Source organism: Mytilus galloprovincialis, chromosome 14 (assembly GCF_965363235.1).
Source record: "Mytilus galloprovincialis chromosome 14, xbMytGall1.hap1.1, whole genome shotgun sequence".
NCBI classification, from domain to species: domain Eukaryota; kingdom Metazoa; phylum Mollusca; class Bivalvia; order Mytilida; family Mytilidae; genus Mytilus; species Mytilus galloprovincialis.
Window position 1 is genome coordinate 30,125,819 of NC_134851.1, and position 19,014 is coordinate 30,144,832.

The 19,014-nt window shown below is 31.0% G+C and overlaps 1 protein-coding gene across 1 annotated transcript in view; it reads left to right on the forward strand.

Moving 5' to 3' along the window:
• LOC143059426 (uncharacterized) overlaps window positions 1–19,014 on the forward strand; it is a 59,196-nt gene that overhangs the window by 32,997 nt on the left and 7,185 nt on the right. Inside the window, exons 13-18 of the mRNA XM_076232917.1 lie at window positions 7,916–8,026; window positions 10,782–10,977; window positions 12,391–12,464; window positions 12,921–12,984; window positions 13,716–13,819; window positions 14,732–14,862. Of these exons, the coding sequence (XP_076089032.1) occupies window positions 7,916–8,026; window positions 10,782–10,977; window positions 12,391–12,464; window positions 12,921–12,984; window positions 13,716–13,819; window positions 14,732–14,862 (680 nt within the window). The remainder of the gene's footprint in view (window positions 1–7,915; window positions 8,027–10,781; window positions 10,978–12,390; window positions 12,465–12,920; window positions 12,985–13,715; window positions 13,820–14,731; window positions 14,863–19,014) is intronic.

Consider the following 19,014-nt stretch of genomic DNA (forward strand, 5'->3'; position numbering starts at 1 on the left):
TTCACTTTGTAATTGGCTCATCTGATTGGCTTGTGTTTTCAGTTGTTGTAGTAAAGTGTTCATCTTTGATTTCAGCTTTGATTGTTTTGTTTCAAGGTCATCAAGAATTTCTTGTTCTAATTTGTTTAAGAAATCATCTACAGCCTTCCTCATAGATCGAATTTGTTCAGCGGCTTTTGTTTTCTGACTTTCACTTGTATTAATCCTACTGTTTAAATGCTTTATAATCTCGTCTAAGTTTTCCTTTACATCCTTCAAATCTTTTTCAAATAGTTGGACAGAGGCAGATGATTTTACTTGCATTAGGATATCTGACAGTGGTTTTATTTCTTGGCATTTTTTATGTTTATCTGTTATGCATGTGACACAGCAGGGACAGGCATGGAAAGAACAGTAAAGTTCGTACTTCTTCTGGTGATCTCTGCACTGGCTACTTATTTCTTGCATGAATTTGGGTAGATTGTGGTAGTCTCTTGTAGACATTGTATTGTGGGCTTCAGACATTCTTGATTTCTTGTGATGTTTATCACAATCTGTACAAAGGAACACCTCACATTCTTTGCACCAAGTGTTAGCTTTTGTAGATTTTCCATCATCATTGCATAGGGTACAGCAGTCCTTATCTGATGAGGCCATTTTCTCTGTTTATTTCTGAAATTTAGTGTAGAAAAAAGTAGTGTTTGCGACATCCCCCTGTCAATAAAGTATTGAAGAGGACCCCCATTTACAGTGCCTAATATTTGATATTGTATAAGAATTTTGAATATTGTCATTATTGATGTTTACATCTCTTTTTATGGGACGTATTATGGTATGCAAATGTCCTGTGTTCGTCTGTCTGTCCTGCGTCCACATGTCCCACCATACCTTGAGAACAAATTTTCCAAATTTGATGAAACTTAATATAGTTGTTTCTTATGGTATGTTCAAATGATCTGTATACTTTTTGATGAAAATAAGATTAAAACTTTTTGATTTACAGGACTACGTAACTAAAACAGGGGTGTGTTTTTTCACATGATGGGTCGTATTTCAAAAACAATTTATGATTGTTACTTTAAACTTGTAACACACTTCTTAGGTATATTAATCTGAAGATCGGTATACTTTTTGGTAGTGTTGGATAATCGGTTGAAATTACCAATCGATTATCTATTACAATCGGTTGACAGCAACCAACCGACTATCGGTTATAATCGGATCATAACACCTTGCCCTCTTTTTTTAAAGGAAATCATGCATTTAGTCTCATTGTACTTGTCTAATGTGTATATCCATATCATTGCAGAGATTATATACCAGTATTCATATTTGATCTTTTGTTTCCATTTCATATTCTGGCATAATTACTACTAAATTATAATTCTAGTACATTTGATAATTATCTATTTAGCAGTTAAAACAATGAATTAATAAGAATCAAGATTCATATTGAACATATTTTATCTCATAATTACCAACAGTGACACTAACATTTCTAAATTTCAATGGTGAAACTTGCAAAAAAATTCAATAACATAGCTGTATGAACATTTGGATGCTTCAAATTAGGAAAAGATATATATAAAGTTTTTTTTAACTTTTAGAAATTTAAAATTACCAGAAAAAATAAAACAATGCATTTGCATTTTACAGTAAACATGGGTATTAAGCCAATGTCTGTTAATTCGTGTAGAACGCTTTTATTACTTTTGTAATCATTATTTTCTTTCAATTGTGTCATTCGTGTGTCTGAACTTATAATTGCAAGAATGCGGAATTTTTACATAGTTGAACCGTATCCGATTTGTGATTGTTATATTTTTATAAATGGCGGACAAATTTTGGAAAATTTACAAAAGTAAACGATGTTTGGCAAGCAATCTGGAAAGGAATATGACGTTTTTGATGCTACAAATGGATAACACATTAATAAAAGGCAACTTGCAAACACGTTTTAATGAAGCAACGGAATTATTTTGTCTAAAATCAGAATTATTTGTACGCTCTCAAGTAAAGTTAATATTGTTTGACTGCGCATATGAAATGCAAACAATAATCGGACCGGAAGTTGACAAGCTCAAAGTCCGGAAACTTTAACGACAATCGATTGAACAAAATCCCAATCGATTATCGACATCGCCAGTCCCAACCAACTGATTTCCGACTTATTTCGATCATCGGAACAACACTACTTTTTGGTGATGATTCAAAATTTATTTTAGAGTTATACAGTATACTTTATATGCCCAACCTAAGAAAGTAGAGGGGCATTATGTTTTCTGGTCTGTGCCTTTGTCTGTTTGATCATCGGTGTGTCCATTAGCCCCCTTTAAGGTTAAAGTTTTTGGTCCAGGTAGTTTTTGATGAAGCTGAATTCCAATCAACTTGAAACTTTAGTACACTTGTTGCTTATGATATGATCTTTCTAATTTTAAAGCCAAATTAGACTTTTGATCCCAATTTCACGGTGCACTGAACATAGAAAATGAAAATGGGAGTTTCAGGTTAAAGTTTTTGGTCAAGGTAGTTTTTGATGAAGTTGAAGACCAAACAACTTGAAACTTAATACACATGTACCCTATATGGTATGATCTTTCTTATTTTAATGCCAAATAAGATTTTATACCCAATTTCACAGTCCATTGAACATGGAAAATGAAAGTGCAAGTGGGGCATCTGTGTACTTAGGACACATTCTTGTTGGTGATGATTCTAAATTATTTAATTTTAGAGTTATTTAGTTTTTGTAATAAAAAATTAATTTCTTTTACATATCTCAGAAACTATTTATGATTATTGCATAAAACTTCACACACAAGTAGAGACGAGGGGCGTATCATGTGCTTGTGGTGCAGCTGTTTATTTTGTTATTGATAATTTACAACGCAACTAAACATGTATTGTTACACAGAATAAACACTTATGGTCCTATACAAAATTTCCTGCCTGTACTAGTATGTTTGCCTTTCACAGGGGGATTTTTAGTTTCAGGAAAGGTGAGATTTTCTCATCACTTGGCGTCCGTTGTCGTCGTTGTCTGTCGGTGTTAACAATTTGTCAAACTCTCTCCTCTGAAACTACTGAATGGATTTGGATGAAACTTAGCATGGTTGTTCCTTAGATTATCCTGCACAAAGTTTGTGCTTCGATTTTTGATCCGTCAAAAAACATGGCCACCGTTACTTAAAATAGAACATAGGGGTCAAATGCAGTTTTTGGCTTATATCTCAAAAATGAAAGCATTTAGAGCAAATCTGACAGGGGTAAAAATGTTCATTAGTTCAAGATCTATCAGCCCTGAAATTTTCAGATGAATCAAACAACCCATTGTTGGGTTGCTGCCACTTAATTGGTAATTTTAAGGAAATTTTGCAGTTTTTGGTCATTATCTTGAATATTATTATAGATAAAGATAAACTGTAAACAGCAAAAATGATCGGCAAAGTAAGATCTACAAGTAAGTTAATATGACCAAAATTGTCAATTGACCCCTTAAGGGGTTATTGTCCTTTAATGACAATTTTTCACAATTTGTTCATCATATTTGCTAACTTTTAAAAAATCTTCTCCTCTAAAACTACCAAATTCAACCAAACTTCAACTGAATGATCAGTGGGGTGTATAAAATAAAGTTTGTGTTTTATTTTCTATTTCGTCAAAAAACATGGCGGTCATGGCTAAAAATAGAACACAGGGTAAAATGCAGTTTTTGGCTTATATCTCAAAAGACTCCAGCATTTAGAGCAAATAAGACAAGAAGTTAAAGTATTTATTAGGTCAAGGTCTACCTGTCCTGAAATTTTCAGCCGAATTGGGTAACTGGTTTTTCAGGTATAATGCCCCTGAATTGATGATTTTAAAGAAATTTTGCAGTTTTTGGTTATTATCTTGAATATTATTATAGGTACAGATAAACTGTTAATAGCAAAAATGTTAAGCAAAGTAAGATCTACAAATAAAATGTTAAGCAAAGTAAGATCTACAAATAAGTAATTTGACTAAAATTGTCAATTGACCCCTTAAGGAGTTATTGCCCTTTAAAGACTTTTTTCACAATTTGTTCATCATGTTGACTTACTTTAAAAAATCTTCTCTTTTGGAACTGCTGTATCAATTTCAGCCAAACTTAGGCTAAATGAGTTTCAGAGTATCTAGTATAAATTTTATATTTTATTTCCTTGTATGTCAGGAAACATAGCTCCTATGGCTAAAATAGAACATAGGAGAAAATGATTTTTTTTTTTTTGCTTTTGAAGAAAATGGGACGATTCAAAGAACATTTAAATAAATTGAAAAGCCAAAATAATCATTGATGAGAGATTTAACCAAAAAAATTAAGGTGAGTGATTCAGGCTCTTGAGAGCCTCTTGTTTGTATTTTGTGCTTAAAGTGCCAATCTGATAGGTTCTTTTGAACTGATTTTACAGTTCTTATGTTGTGCTGTAAAGTTACTGTCCCACTTCTTTAACTTCTCGCATAATTTATGTACATCATCAGATCCATTTTTTTACACCTAGTTTCTGCCTCAGTTAAGCTTGGTTTACGACTGGTTGAAGCCTGCATATTGTCAGGAGACTGGTATTCAGTGGTTTTCATTGAATGCTGTCTTGTCATATTTATTTGAAGTAACAGTTATTGTTTTTATGCATACATCAGAAATGTTCTCTTCTGACCCTTAACTGCTTTAAAATTGACCTTATACATGTAATAGCAAGATTTTGACAGAAAGGAAGGTGTTTACTACTCAATTTACTGTTATTGTAATACATTGTAGCAATAAATAAAAGGGCCATTACTCCTAGAAGGCAAAAGTGAAAGTGATTAATATTATCAAACTTCAGAATACTTTTTGCAATATCAGGCAGATAATGGTTTTTATCACACCTCTTCTTTTATAGCTAAGTAACGTACATGATTTATTGTCATACCATTGATTTCCCCATAGTTATGAAAGTACATTTACAATTTGTTTGAGAGAATTGTTGAATGCAAGTACTATAATAGGTTAATATTTTAGTAAAAGATGGTTTAACACAAATCAACTTTTGTTATGAATTCCACAGTTAGTTTTTCAACCGGATGTTTGTGACAAAAATGTCCAGTTATTGATTTAGGGATATATGGCGGGTGGCCAGGAAGTTGGGCTGTCTTTCGGGTGGAAACCAAATGTTGTCCATGCATTTACTCATGAACTGTTCAACCAAAGCTTTTAAAATTTTAATATGTTGTTACTGACAACAAAATGAAGGTCAAGTTCAATAATAAAGATTTTGACTTTTACCATTCAGGAGTTATGGTTCTTGAAAGGTTGAAAAATGGCGTTTCCAATTACCCATGAACTGTTCGAGCAAAGCTTCCCAAATTTTGATATGTTGTTACTGATGACAACATGGAGGTCAACTTTAATAATGACAATTTTGACTTTTACCGTTCAGGAGTTATGGCTCTTGAAAAATTGAACAATGACGTTTCCAGTCGTGTCCGTGCATTTACTCATGAACTGTTCAACCAATGCTTCCCAAATTTTAATATGTTGTCACTCAGATGACAAGGGAGGTCAAGTTCAATAATGACGATTTTGAATTTTACCGTTCAGGAGTTATGGATCTTGAAAGATTTAAAAATGGTGTTTCCAGTCGTGTCAGTGCAATTACTCATGAACTGTTCAACCAAAGTTTTTCAAATTTTAATATGTTGTTACTGATGACAAAATGGAGGTCAAGTTCAATCATGTAGATTTTGACTTTTACCTTACAGGAGTTATGGTTCTTGAAAGATCGAAAAATGGCGTTTCCATTCATGTTGTTGCATTTACTCATGAACCATTCAACCAAAGCTTTTCAAATTTTAATATGTTGATACTGATGACAAAATGGAGGTCAAATTTGATATTGACAATTTTCACTTTCACTTTTCATCAGTTATGGTTCTTGTGATATTGCCAGGACACAAATAAATGTTAATAAATCCGGTTTGCTGTCGTTGTGACAGCCTCTTGTTTATTACTCTTCTGGACTTGATTAATCAATAAATTGATATGTTAGATTATCAAAAATTTTCTTTTCTATGATCTATCATATTTTGTTCTGCAGAAGTTCTGTTTGTGCGCTTGTAGATTGCTGTCTCATTATTTTATTACCTTCATCATAAAAAAAGTATTCTTACCCTTTATATTCCAATTGCTGGTGCTCTAGAAAATGGAATTTGACAGGGAAGTAACATGTCCAATAACTGGTACACTAAGATAAAGAATATAAATTATATTAAAGGTAAAGGTTTAAATGGTTGGATACATTAAAATTGAAGTATTTAAATTACTTTCGATTAAATTATTGTGATATAATGCAAACATCAAGTGGCAGAGGGTCATACAAAACTGCAGATGCATATACTGTGAGACAATAACGAATTAATTTTTAGTCTAGATTTGATTTTTAAATTCTTGTTTTCTTGATATTGATATAATTGACTTATATATAGGTCAGTTTTGCGGTTTGAAGTTTTCAATCAATATCAAGACAAGATCTACATGTATGAATTAGTCAAACATGATTGAAGTCCACATGTCGTCTATACTCCTTATTACAGTAATTGCCTTGAATGATGATTCTCCCAATTTTTGAAGGACAAGATCTACAAATACTTCAACATAATCAAAATTGTCAGTTGACTCCTTATTAAGATTGATTTCCCTTTATTGGAGATTTTTACAGTCTATTTTTTGTGTGTATTTGCCTGTTATCTTGAAAACTATTATAGATAGATGGAACCTTTAAAAGGGAAAATGATCAGAAGGACAATTTTCACATTTTTCAATTATCTTTTTCTAGAGTTATTTCCCTTTATTAATTATTGTCTCCCCAGTGACAATATTGCAGAATGCCAGACATTGTGATTACAATTTTGAGGTGGCGCTGCTGTGTTTAGTTTTTGTGGTTTCAACTTTGGTTTATTTCTTCATATAGCATTAGCATAAGATAAGATAATTTTTATTAACCAATCATGGTGCCCAAAATTTGAGCTATACAATCAAATGAATGAATTACAAAATAAAGCACAGAAAATGATTAGCATATGATGCCTCTATATTTGATGTACGAAATGATTATAAGATGTACATATCTGTAAGTTTCATTCGACCTTGAATTTAAATGTTCAGCCTTCATTATGGACAATGTTGAGTTTTTGACCTTTTAGGTCTCTTTCTTTGATATAATAAACAAAAGATCGGTTATATTTGGTGTATGGAACGATTGTAAGTTGTACATGTTGGTCTGACAATGTTCATTTGATTGACCTCATTAAAAAATTTCATGGTTCATTGGTCAATGATACTTTTCATAATTTTGTTGGTTAATCAGATATGATTAAAAGCTCTAAATTACCTAATGTGTGGTGAAAATATCAACTATGCCTGAAAACATCACATAGAAAAAAACACATTTTTTGGCATATCATTGGAAGGATTTAGTTCGTATGCATATCTCAAGAAATAGTCTTCAACAACTTATCAAATCTAGAGCACTACCATTGCTTCATTCTCCATTTTTGTAAATGGAAGCGACTTAAGTCATAACTTGAATTACACCTTTGCAATTAACAAAAGTATTTGTAATGTTTGTTTTCTAATAACCTTTCAGTAAGAGTCATAAAAGACAAAATATCTGTTCTCTACAGCAATTGAGCCTCACGTTTTAAATATTCATATTTAACGTTTCGAGCACAAAAAATTGTATACACTTGATGTAGTTGTATTATCTCAATTTCTTGTATTATTTACAGAAACTGTTGGATGCCAAATCAGCTGTACATGAAGAAATCTCATCAAAAGTGTGGACCCTCACCCCTTGCCTTTATGTGTTGGCCTGCATGATGGGGGGGAAAACATGATTACTTCATAAGAGAAATTTTTATAACTGTATTATTATTTTAGAAACTATTGGATGCCAAAGCAGCTGTAGAAAAGAAGCACCAAGAAGTAGAAGAACTGAAGAAGAATATCCGAAGAATGTCGAGAGAAGTGGAAGAAAAATCTAGGTTAATTGTAAGTTAACCAAAAAAATTGAAGAAAAATCTAGGTTAATTGTAAGTTAACCAAAAAAATTGAAGAAAAATCTAGGTTAATTGTAAGTTAACCAAAGAAATTGAAGAAAAATCTAGGTTAATTGTAAGTTAACCAAAGAAATTGAAGAAAAATCTAGGTTAATTGTAAGTTAACCAAAGAAATTGAAGAAAAATCTAGGTTAATTGTAAGTTAACCAAAGAAATAAAAGAAAAATCTAGGTTAATTGTAAGTTAACCAAAGAAATAAAAGAAAAATCTAGGTTAATTGTAAGTTAACCAAAAAAATTGAAGAAAAATCTAGGTTAATTGTAAGTTAACCAAAAAAATTGAAGAAAAATCTAGGTTAATTGTAAGTTAACCAAAGAAATTGAAGAAAAATCTAGGTTAATTGTAAGTTAACCAAAGAAATTGAAGAAAAATCTAGGTTAATTGTAAGTTAACCAAAGAAATAAAAGAAAAATCTAGGTTAATTGTAAGTTAAAAAAATAGAAATGAAAGAAAAGGTATTGTTAGTTAAGTAGAAGAAATGAAAGAAAATGTAAGTTAATTGTAGGTTAAGCATAGATGTGGAAGAAATACTAAGTAAATTGTAAGTTAAACATTGAAGTGGAAGAAAAAGCTAAGTTAACTGTAAGTTAAAAAAAGAAGTGGAAGAAAAAGCTATGTTAATTGTAAGTTAAACATAGAAGTGGAAGAAAAAGCTAGTTTAATTGTAAGTTAAACATAGATTAAGTGGAAGAAAAAGCTAGGTTAATTGTAAGGTAAACAAAGAAATGGAAGAAAAATCTAGGTTAATTGTAAGTTAAAACATAGAAATGGAAGAAAAATCTAGGTTAATTGTAAGTTAAAACATAGAAATGGAAGAAAAATCTAGGTTAAGTGTAAGTTAAAACATAGAAATGGAAGAAAAATCTAGGTTAATTGTAAGTTAACCAAAGAAATTGAAGAAAAATCTAGGTTAATTGTAAGTTAACCAAAGAAATTGAAGAAAAATCTAGGTTAATTGTAAGTTAACCAAAGAAATTGAAGAAAAATCTAGGTTAATTGTAAGTTAACCAAAGAAATAAAAGAAAAATCTAGGTTAATTGTAAGTTAACCAAAGAAATAAAAGAAAAATCTAGGTTAATTGTAAGTTAACCAAAAAAATTGAAGAAAAATCTAGGTTAATTGTAAGTTAACCAAAGAAATTGAAGAAAAATCTAGGTTAATTGTAAGTTAACCAAAGAAATTGAAGAAAAATCTAGGTTAATTGTAAGTTAACCAAAGAAATAAAAGAAAAATCTAGGTTAATTGTAAGTTAAAAAAATAGAAATGAAAGAAAAGGTATTGTTAGTTAAGTAGAAGAAATGAAAGAAAATGTAAGTTAATTGTAGGTTAAGCATAGATGTGGAAGAAATACTAAGTAAATTGTAAGTTAAACATTGAAGTGGAAGAAAAAGCTAAGTTAACTGTAAGTTAAAAAAAGAAGTGGAAGAAAAAGCTATGTTAATTGTAAGTTAAACATAGAAGTGGAAGAAAAAGCTAGTTTAATTGTAAGTTAAACATAGATTAAGTGGAAGAAAAAGCTAGGTTAATTGTAAGGTAAACAAAGAAATGGAAGAAAAATCTAGGTTAATTGTAAGTTAAAACATAGAAATGGAAGAAAAATCTAGGTTAATTGTAAGTTAAAACATAGAAATGGAAGAAAAATCTAGGTTAAGTGTAAGTTAAAACATAGAAATGGAAGAAAAATCTAGGTTAATTGTAAGTTAACCAAAGAAATAAAAGAAAAATCTAGGTTAATTGTAAGTTAACCAAAGAAATAAAAGAAAAATCTAGGTTAATTGTAAGTTAACCAAAGAAATAAAAGAAAAATCTAGGTTAATTGTAAGTTAAAAAAATAGAAATGAAAGAAAAGGTATTGTTAGTTAAGTAGAAGAAATGAAAGAAAATGTAAGTTAATTGTAGGTTAAGCATAGATGTGGAAGAAATACTAAGTTAATTGTAAGTTAAACATTGAAGTGGAAAAAACGCTAAGTTAACTGTAAGTTAAAAATAGAAGTGGAAGAAAAAGCTATGTTAATTGTAAGTTAAACATAGAAGTGGAAGAAAAAGCTAGTTTAATTGTAAGTTAAACATAGATTAAGTGGAAGAAAAAGCTAGGTTAATTGTAAGTTAAACATAGTTAGAAATGAAAGAAAAACTAAGTTAATTGTAAGTAAAGCATAGAATTGGGAGAATATATGAAATTTAAGAAAGATAAGCATAGAATAGAAGAAATAATCAGGTATTGAATGTAAGTAGAATTAGCATAGAAATGCAAAATTCCAATATAGTAACATGGTAAAGTATAACTAGATGTACCCAAAACTTCATAATTTTAGTTATGTTTCTATGCTGAAATAAAAATTTGCAGTTTAAATTTCGTAAGTTGTAAGCACCATTTTCTGAAATTGTTATATACATGTAGTAACAAAAATAGTAAAAGAAGTAAGCTCATTTAGGCACAATTTTGGCCTATTCAAAACTTCCAAATTTTCTTTGGTATTTTATGATAAGGTCAAAAATAGAAATAAATTAACAAAATTGTTATATATTATGAAATCTGATTTGCACCTTTTTCATGAAAATGAAGAAAATTGCTGTATTTGCTTAGTTCTCAATCCATTTTTCTTGATAATTTGGGAGTAATTAATTATGAACTACTATTGCACTTGCAGCTTTGTACCTTTTGCTTAATAAACATTTGTTTTTAGGAATCGCAAGAAAAAAGAAATCAGGAATTGACAAAGAAACTGATGGGGGCTGAACAGAAAACAAAGGGCATGGAAAAAGAAATTCTGGACAAAGAAATGTCTGCTAAACAAGAGTTATTGAAGAAGGAAGCAGAACTGGCTTTGGCTAAGGCAGCTGAACCACCCCCTCCTCCTCCTGATGTTCCTCCTAAGAAAGGTAACCTCCACCCCACCTCCTGGTGTTCCTTCTAAGAAAGGTAACATCCACCCCACCTCCTGATATTCCTCCTAAGAAATGTAACATCCCCCTTCTCCTGTTGTTCCTCCACAGAAAAGTGACCTCTACCTCACACCCCGGTGTTCCTCCTAAGAAAGGCAATTGCCCCCTTCTGATGTTCCTCCTAAGAAAGGTTAGGTCTACCTCATCTTCTGATGTTCCTCCTGAGAAAGGTGACCTCCACCCTATCTTTAGATTTTCCTCCTAAGAAAGGTGACCTCCAACTCACCTCCTGATGTTCCTCCTAAGAAAGTTAACATCCACCCTCCTTCTGATGTTTGTCCTAATAAAGGTGACCTCCACCTTACCTCCTGATGTTCCACCCCCTTATCCCTTTTGTCCTCCTAAAAAAGGTATCCTCCACCTCCTAATATTCCTTCAAAGAAAGGTAATACCCATCTCAATATTTATTTTAAAAATGTAACCTCAACCTCCCTTTCTCATATTCCTTCTAAGACAGGTTAACTCCCCCTCCCTTCTAATATTAATCCTAATAAAGGTAAGCTGCGCTCCAACTCTTCTTGATATTTGTTCAAAGAAATGTAACCTCCCACCCAATCTAATTCCCTCCAAAGGAAAGTAACAATATTGGCCATTAGTCCAGATATTTTTACAAATATCAATACACACTGTTCTTTTCACCACTTTTTAACATGAGGGATTTCCTTTCCCTTTATGGCACATAAATGAAATAATTGAAAGATGCATGTTCAGTGCTGCCAAGTTTTCATGTCGCAAATGTGCGAGATTTCACCAAAACTGTGAAGATCAAAGAGAAAAAAAACCAATAGATACATGAAATATGCCGTCAAAATAGACATGCAAATGAGTGAGTCTAACGCTTATGATTATCATGCGACATGGCATCCCTGTTTAATGACTTATTTTTGCAGTTATCTCCCTTTCCAATGTTAATTTCAATAAAGAAATTAAAAATGCAAAATTTAGATTTTATGGGACTTTTTTCTGTGTATATTTGGGACTAAATGGTATAGATAATAACCAAAAAATTTTCTGGTCCAATTAGTCTGAGGTTCAAACTTAGTTTGACTGCACTATTTAATTTTTCTCAGTGTATGCCAGTTTTGCTGATTGCATTCTTATATAAAGGAAGATTAATAAATACTTTATTTTTTGAAATTAATATGTATTATAATGTTTAATTTTATGTGAGTTCATGTCGTTTAAAGTAGAAAATCTAATATTTTTTTGGTGTGTTTTTCTTTAGCTTGACTTTTCATTGTACACTGATATAGTTGTTTAGGAATCAATATATATATGTTTATTATCTGGAACTGCAGTTCTAGTGTTAAAATTGTTGTAAATATTTACAATTTTCTTTTTCTTTAACAGTTATTATAAAAGTTGTTGACCCTGAACTAGTGCAGAAGGTCAAAGATACAGAGGAACAGTTAGAGAGATCGAAGGTAGATTTTTATCGATCAAAGTGTTGACTCTTTATTCAAATTTAAGAGAGAATATTCCATAAATTAAATAATGAGTTAATTTGAACTGTTTTATATGTAAAGTTTGAGGAAATTAAATTATTATTTTAACTCAATTGTGATGTTCTGCCTCTCACTCTGCCTCTAAACTATGACCATTTTCGTGCTAACATAAAAAGTCCTTGTTAATATTGGTCAGATCTTGTATAATAAGTAGATCACTCTCTCTTATATTCTTGTAAAGATTGATATTTATTTTAAATGGAAAAAATATAATATTTGTGTTGGTTTTATTAAATTTATATCAGTGATGATAAATCATTTCTATTCATGAAATTTTGTTGTAGAAATAACATGAGTGAATTGACAACTCTTCATTTCAGATTTTTCACCACATCGATCATGCTTTAATTGATTTTACAACACATTTTCTTTTAGGTTCAAATTTCCAACAATGTTGAAAGAATCAAGGATTTGGAAAGACAGATGATTAAAGAAAAAGGTATAAGTAGTATGATAGAAAAGTGTATTAAATTTCTTTTCTCAACTCTATATTCTTTTAATAAACGTGTACAGCATTTAATTGGAATTAGTAGATAATGGTTTGCTTCATGTAGCTAACAGTATCTTTCTTGTGAAATATCTACAGACCACTTTTACTGTTCAACTACTGCATGTAAATTCATAAATTGTTGCGATGTTTTCATTATTGCCAAAAATGCAACAGGGTTATAATTGCAAAAATTAAAATCGTGTTTTAGTACAATATAACAAAATCCCAATAATAAAATGCGCACAATAATTTCTGAATTAACTGTATGCTTTCTTTAAGATCTTATTTATTTTACTCCACAAAAATGTAACTTCTATATCAGCTTTCACTTTGTTGCTCTTTTTTTTAGCTCTTATATTACACACTAACTTTTTGTTTAGAAATAGATGCTTTGAAATTCTGGTATTAAGGTGGTACCTAACACTACAGGGAGATAACTCCGTAAAATCAGCTAAACCTTTTAATTACTTTGTGTTGTCAAGGGATTGTTAAGCTTCTTAATGATCAAAATTAGTGTTTGTCAAACTGCTAAATACATTTTTGTAATCTTTATATTTTTGTAAAAGGGTCAAAGTAAATACTCTGTCTAAATTTGAAGAAAATTAAATGAGCCAAATTAATTCTAGTGAAGGTGTTGGGTACTACCTTAAATGCATGTAAAATGACAAAAAATATTTTAGAAAAAATAAAGCAGCTGAAAGAGGACCTAGAGAAGGCAGAGAAAGAAGCTGAAGAAGCTGCCATGACAATAAATATAGCAGAACCTGTCATTGAAATACCTGAGGTAAGAGTTATCTCCCTTCCTTAGCGTCTGATGACAAAAAATATAGCAGAACCTGTCATTGAAATACCTGAGGTAAGAGTTATCTCCCTTTCTTAGCTTCTAAAGAAAATAAATATAGCAGAACCTGTCATTGAAATACCGGAGGTAAGAATTATCCCCCTTTCTTAGCTTCTTAAAAGATGATTAAAATAGCTGAACTTGTCATTGAAATACCTGGATAGGAATTATCTCCCCTTTTATGACAATAAATATACCAGATCTGTCATTGAAATACCTGGGGTATACGTAGGAATTATCTTCCCTTTTATGACAATAAGTATACCAGACATTTCATTGAAATATCTGAAGTAAAGGAATTATATCCCCTTTTATGACAATAAATATACCAAACCTATGTATTATTGAAATACCTGATGTAGGAATTATCTCCCCTTTGTAACAATAAATACCAAACCTATTATTGAAATACCTGATGTAGGAACTATCTCCCCTTTTATAACAATAAATATTCCAGACCTATCATTGAAATACCTGATGTAGAAATTATCTCCCCTTTTATGACAATAAATATACAAGACCTATCATTGTTTTTACATCGAAGTTAAGGTTGAAGTTTTGGGTCAAGGTACTTTTTGATGATGTTGAAGTCACATCAACTTGAAACTTAGTACACATGATCCCTATGATATGATCTTTCTAATTTTAATCCCAAATTAAAGTTTTGACCCCAATTTCACGGTCCACTGATAATGGAAAATGATAATGCAAGTGGGGCATCAGTGTACTATGGACACATTCTTGTTTCCAACTGTTTATAACACCAAAAAGACTGCTGTTAAGTCTGAAAGTTTGAAAGTGAGGCAAATATTTTACAAATTAAGTAATTTAGATAATGCTTGATACACTTTGTAGATGCAGACAACAGATTCAGCTCCAGCAGATAAAGACTCCGCTTACTTTAAGAAATTGTTGACAGGAATGAAGAGGGAATTCTCACAGGAACTGGATAAACTAAAAGCTCACTTACGGAAAGAAAAACAAAGGTAAGAACCTAGTCATCAGCTTGATTATTTTATTAGCTTGCTTTAACAGAGGTTTTTATAATTCCTTGGTTTTAGTATGGTTCATAACTAATACTTTCAACCAGAGGAGGTCAAGTTTGATATTGACAATTTACAGTCTTACCATTTAGGAGTTATGGCCCTTGATTGGAAAATGGCACTTTATGTTGGTTTGTTGCAATTACTTTCAAACTGAACAACCAATTCTTTTCAAATTTTCATATGTTTTTACTGATAACAAAAATGGAGTTTGAATTGTCATTTCGGCCATTATGATCAATGATAGATGTGGAAACAGGCACAGAAAAAAGTAGGTGAAAGAAGCCTGTAAGTACATTTAGAATACAGAAAACACAGTTTGCTTTCAATTTGACAACTCATTTCTTGTTATATCCTGTATTGATCAATGAACATGAATTTCAGGTATTTGGGTTTAGTCACAATAATTGTTTACCGGTAACTGTGAACATTAGTTTTTATACGACCGCAAAATTTGAAAAAAATTTCGTTGTATATTGCTATCACGTTGGCCTCGTTGTCGTCGTCCGAATACTTTTAGTTTTCGCACTCTAACTTTAGTAAAAGTGAATAGAAATCTATGAAATTTTAACACAAGGTTTATGACCACAAAAGGAAGGTTGGGATTGATTTTGGGAGTTTTGATCCCAACATTTTAGGAATTAGGGGCCAAAAAGGGCCCAAATAAGCATTTTCTTGTTTTTAGCACAGTAACTTTAGTTTAAGTAAATAGAAATCTATGAAATTTTGACACAAGGTTTATGACCACAAAAGGAAGGTTGGGATTGATTTTGGGAGTTTTGGTTCTAACAGTTTGGGAATTAGGGGCCAAAAAGGGGTCCAAATAAGCATTTTTCTTGGTTTTTGCACCATAACTTTAGTATAAGTAAATAGAAATCTATGAAATTTTGACACAAGGTGGAAACACAAAAGGAAGTTTGGTATTGATTTTGGGAGTTTTGGTCCTAACAGTTTAGGAATGAGGGGCAAAAAAGGGGTCCAAATAAGCATATTTCTTGGTTTTCGCACCATAACTTTAGTATAAGTAAATAGAAATCTATGAAATTTAAACACAAGGTTAATGACCATAAAAGGAAGGTTGGTATTGATTGTGGGGGTCCTTTCCCAAATTAAACTTTGTTTGATTTCATTAAAAATTGAATAATTGGGGTTCTTTGATATGCCGAATCTAACTGTGTATGTAAATTTTTAATTTTTGGTCCCGTTTTCAAATTGGTCTACATTTAGGTCCAAAGGGTCCAAAATTAAACTTGTTTGATTTTGACAAAAATTGAATCCTTGGGGTTCTTTGATATGCTGAATCTTAAAATGTAATTAGATTTTTTATTATTGGCCCAGTTTTCAAGTTGGTCCAAATTGGAGTCCAAAATCAAAATTTGTTTGATTTCATCAAAATTTGAATAAATGGGGTTCATTGATATGCCAAATCTAACTGTGTATGTAGATTCTTATTTTTTGTTCCTGTTTTCAAATTGGTCTTCACTAAAGTCCAAAGGGTCCAAAATTAAACTTAGTTTGATTTTAACAAAAAATGAATTCTTGGGGTTCTTTGATATGCTGCATCCAAACATGTACTTAGATTTTTGATTATGGACCCAGTTTTCAAGTTGGTCCAAATCAGGATCTAAAATTATTATATTAAGTATTGCGCAATAGCAAGAAATCTTCAATTGCACAGTATTGTGCAATAGCAAGTATTTTCAATTGCACAGTATTGCGCAATAGCAAGAAATATCTTATTGCACAATATTGTGCAATAGCAATAATTTCAATTGGAATTATCTTTCTTTGTCCAGAATAGGTAGTTGAATCAACTTAAATCATTGTTGTATACAATATACAATGTATATTCACTTTTACTACCAACTGATAAATTAAAACAATCTTTACCATTCAGTGATAACAAGCACTTTTTTACATTTTAATATTTTATGATGTATTTAAATGAGTAATTATTGTTGCAAACTCCATTAGAAATTTGAACTGAGATCAGTTTTGGAATAAAGGATAGGGGGATGTGAAAAAAAATTGGGGGGGGGGGGGTCAATTTTTCTCATTTGAAATTTCATAAATGAAAAGAAAATTTCTTCAAACATTTTTTTGAGAGGATTAATATTCAACAGCATAGTGAATTGCTCAAAGGCAAAACAAAAAATTGAAGTTCATTGTACCAAATTCATTCTGTGTCAGAAACCTATGCTGTGTCAACTATTTAATCACAATCCAAATTTAGAGCTGAATCCAGCTTGAATGTTGTGTCCATACTTGCCCAAACCGTTCCGGGTTCAACCTCTGCGGTCGTATAAAGCTGCGCCCTGCGGAGCATCTGGTTTCATTTTATATATCTTATGCATCAATGTATATTGTTGATATGTTACAGTGAATTTGTATAATTAGGGATTATGTAGAATCCCTGGTTTTTCAGGGAATATGTAGAATCACTAAAATCATTATAGTAATTAATAATTATATATAATCCCTGAAAATGACCAGTGATTTTACATAATCACTGATTATTTTAATAATTATTCTACAAATTCCCTAATATAATTTCAGGGATTATGAATAATTTAAGGATCCTTTGTTTGAAAAAAAAATATGAGAATATATAAACAAATTCTCATTTTTTACTTTTATATTTCTTGCCAGATGAAATAATTTTGCTTTTAAACACAGAGGATAGTCTTACAGATATAACCAGCACAGGCCTATGGTTTCGAGATAAAGTTTGGGACTTTAAAATTGACAATATCAAGGTTCCCTTTATAGCGATAACTTTACATGTAGTTTTTGTTTATTAAAAGCAAGCTTTAAACGGATATTCATGTTCTATTCTTAAATCCACAGAGAATGTTATTTGTGGTATATGTGAAACAAATGGTGAAGAAGATTATGGAACATGTTTTTTTCTCGTTTTTGTTCAAACAGAGACATGTTTCTGATTCAAATGAACAAGAAATCCAAACAGAGAAATCTTACACATCTGAATGTTTAGAAAAGCTAAGGATTGACAATAAGAACAGAGTTTTAGAGCATTTGGTGTAATATTCTCATAGCAAAAAAAAAGAAAGGGAATAAAAAAAGAACATAATGGTAATTGTTCAACAAAAGTCTGAAAAAGGATATTGCCTGGTAAAAAAACCCATATCTTGATCGAATCAGTTCGAGGTTCCTTTTCAACACTGGTTAGTGCATCGGACTACTAACACAAAGGTTCTTGGTTCGATTTCCGTTCGGGATGAAAATTTCAGGAACTCAATTTTCGGCTCTCCCTCGACACCATTTGCGAGTATGGTTTTGATAGTCCATCGGAAGGGGACGATAAATGGCTGACCCGTGTTAAGAGAGAGCCATATCTCTTGCACGTTAAAGACACCCTTGTAGATTTCGAAAAAGAGTAGGCTAATGCCGCTACAAGGCAGCACTCGCATCCGCAAAGTGGAAAGGGATTAATATAAATTGCAAAACTTGTTTCCCAATCCACTATAAACAAATATGTTTAAACAAGGTTCCTTTTTCTTTTTTTTTACAGATATTTTTGCTGAACACGTTATTCTCAGGCGGGTCATAACATCTGATTTGATATGTGAAGGAAAATGTTTTCTAAAATTTGGATATTGTTAATTTCGGTAAAAACAGATGTGAAGCATATTATTTTAATATATATTGTGTTTAAACATTTTCATATATTGTGCTTAACATTTTGAAAAAGAACATACTCATCATTTTGATGTTTTGTTCATAGCATTCTACAATTTATGTTTATATAGTGTAATGCTTTCATAGCATAAATAATTTGACTTTTATTCATTTTCTTTATAAATAAAACTATTTCTTTATTTCAGTTATTATGCATAATCCCTGTCGTTATTTCTAGTGATTATACATAATCCCTGAAAATTTTAGTGATTATATATTATCCCTAAACTGGCCAGTGATTCTACATAATGCCTGAAAATTTCAGGGATTCTACATAATCACTGATTATACAATTTCACTGTAACATATATACATGTAGGGAATTATATTAAAAAAAATTGTGCAAAAGAAATTTCTGATTTTACAAACAAGGTCTGCTGTTTCAAGTGTAATCAC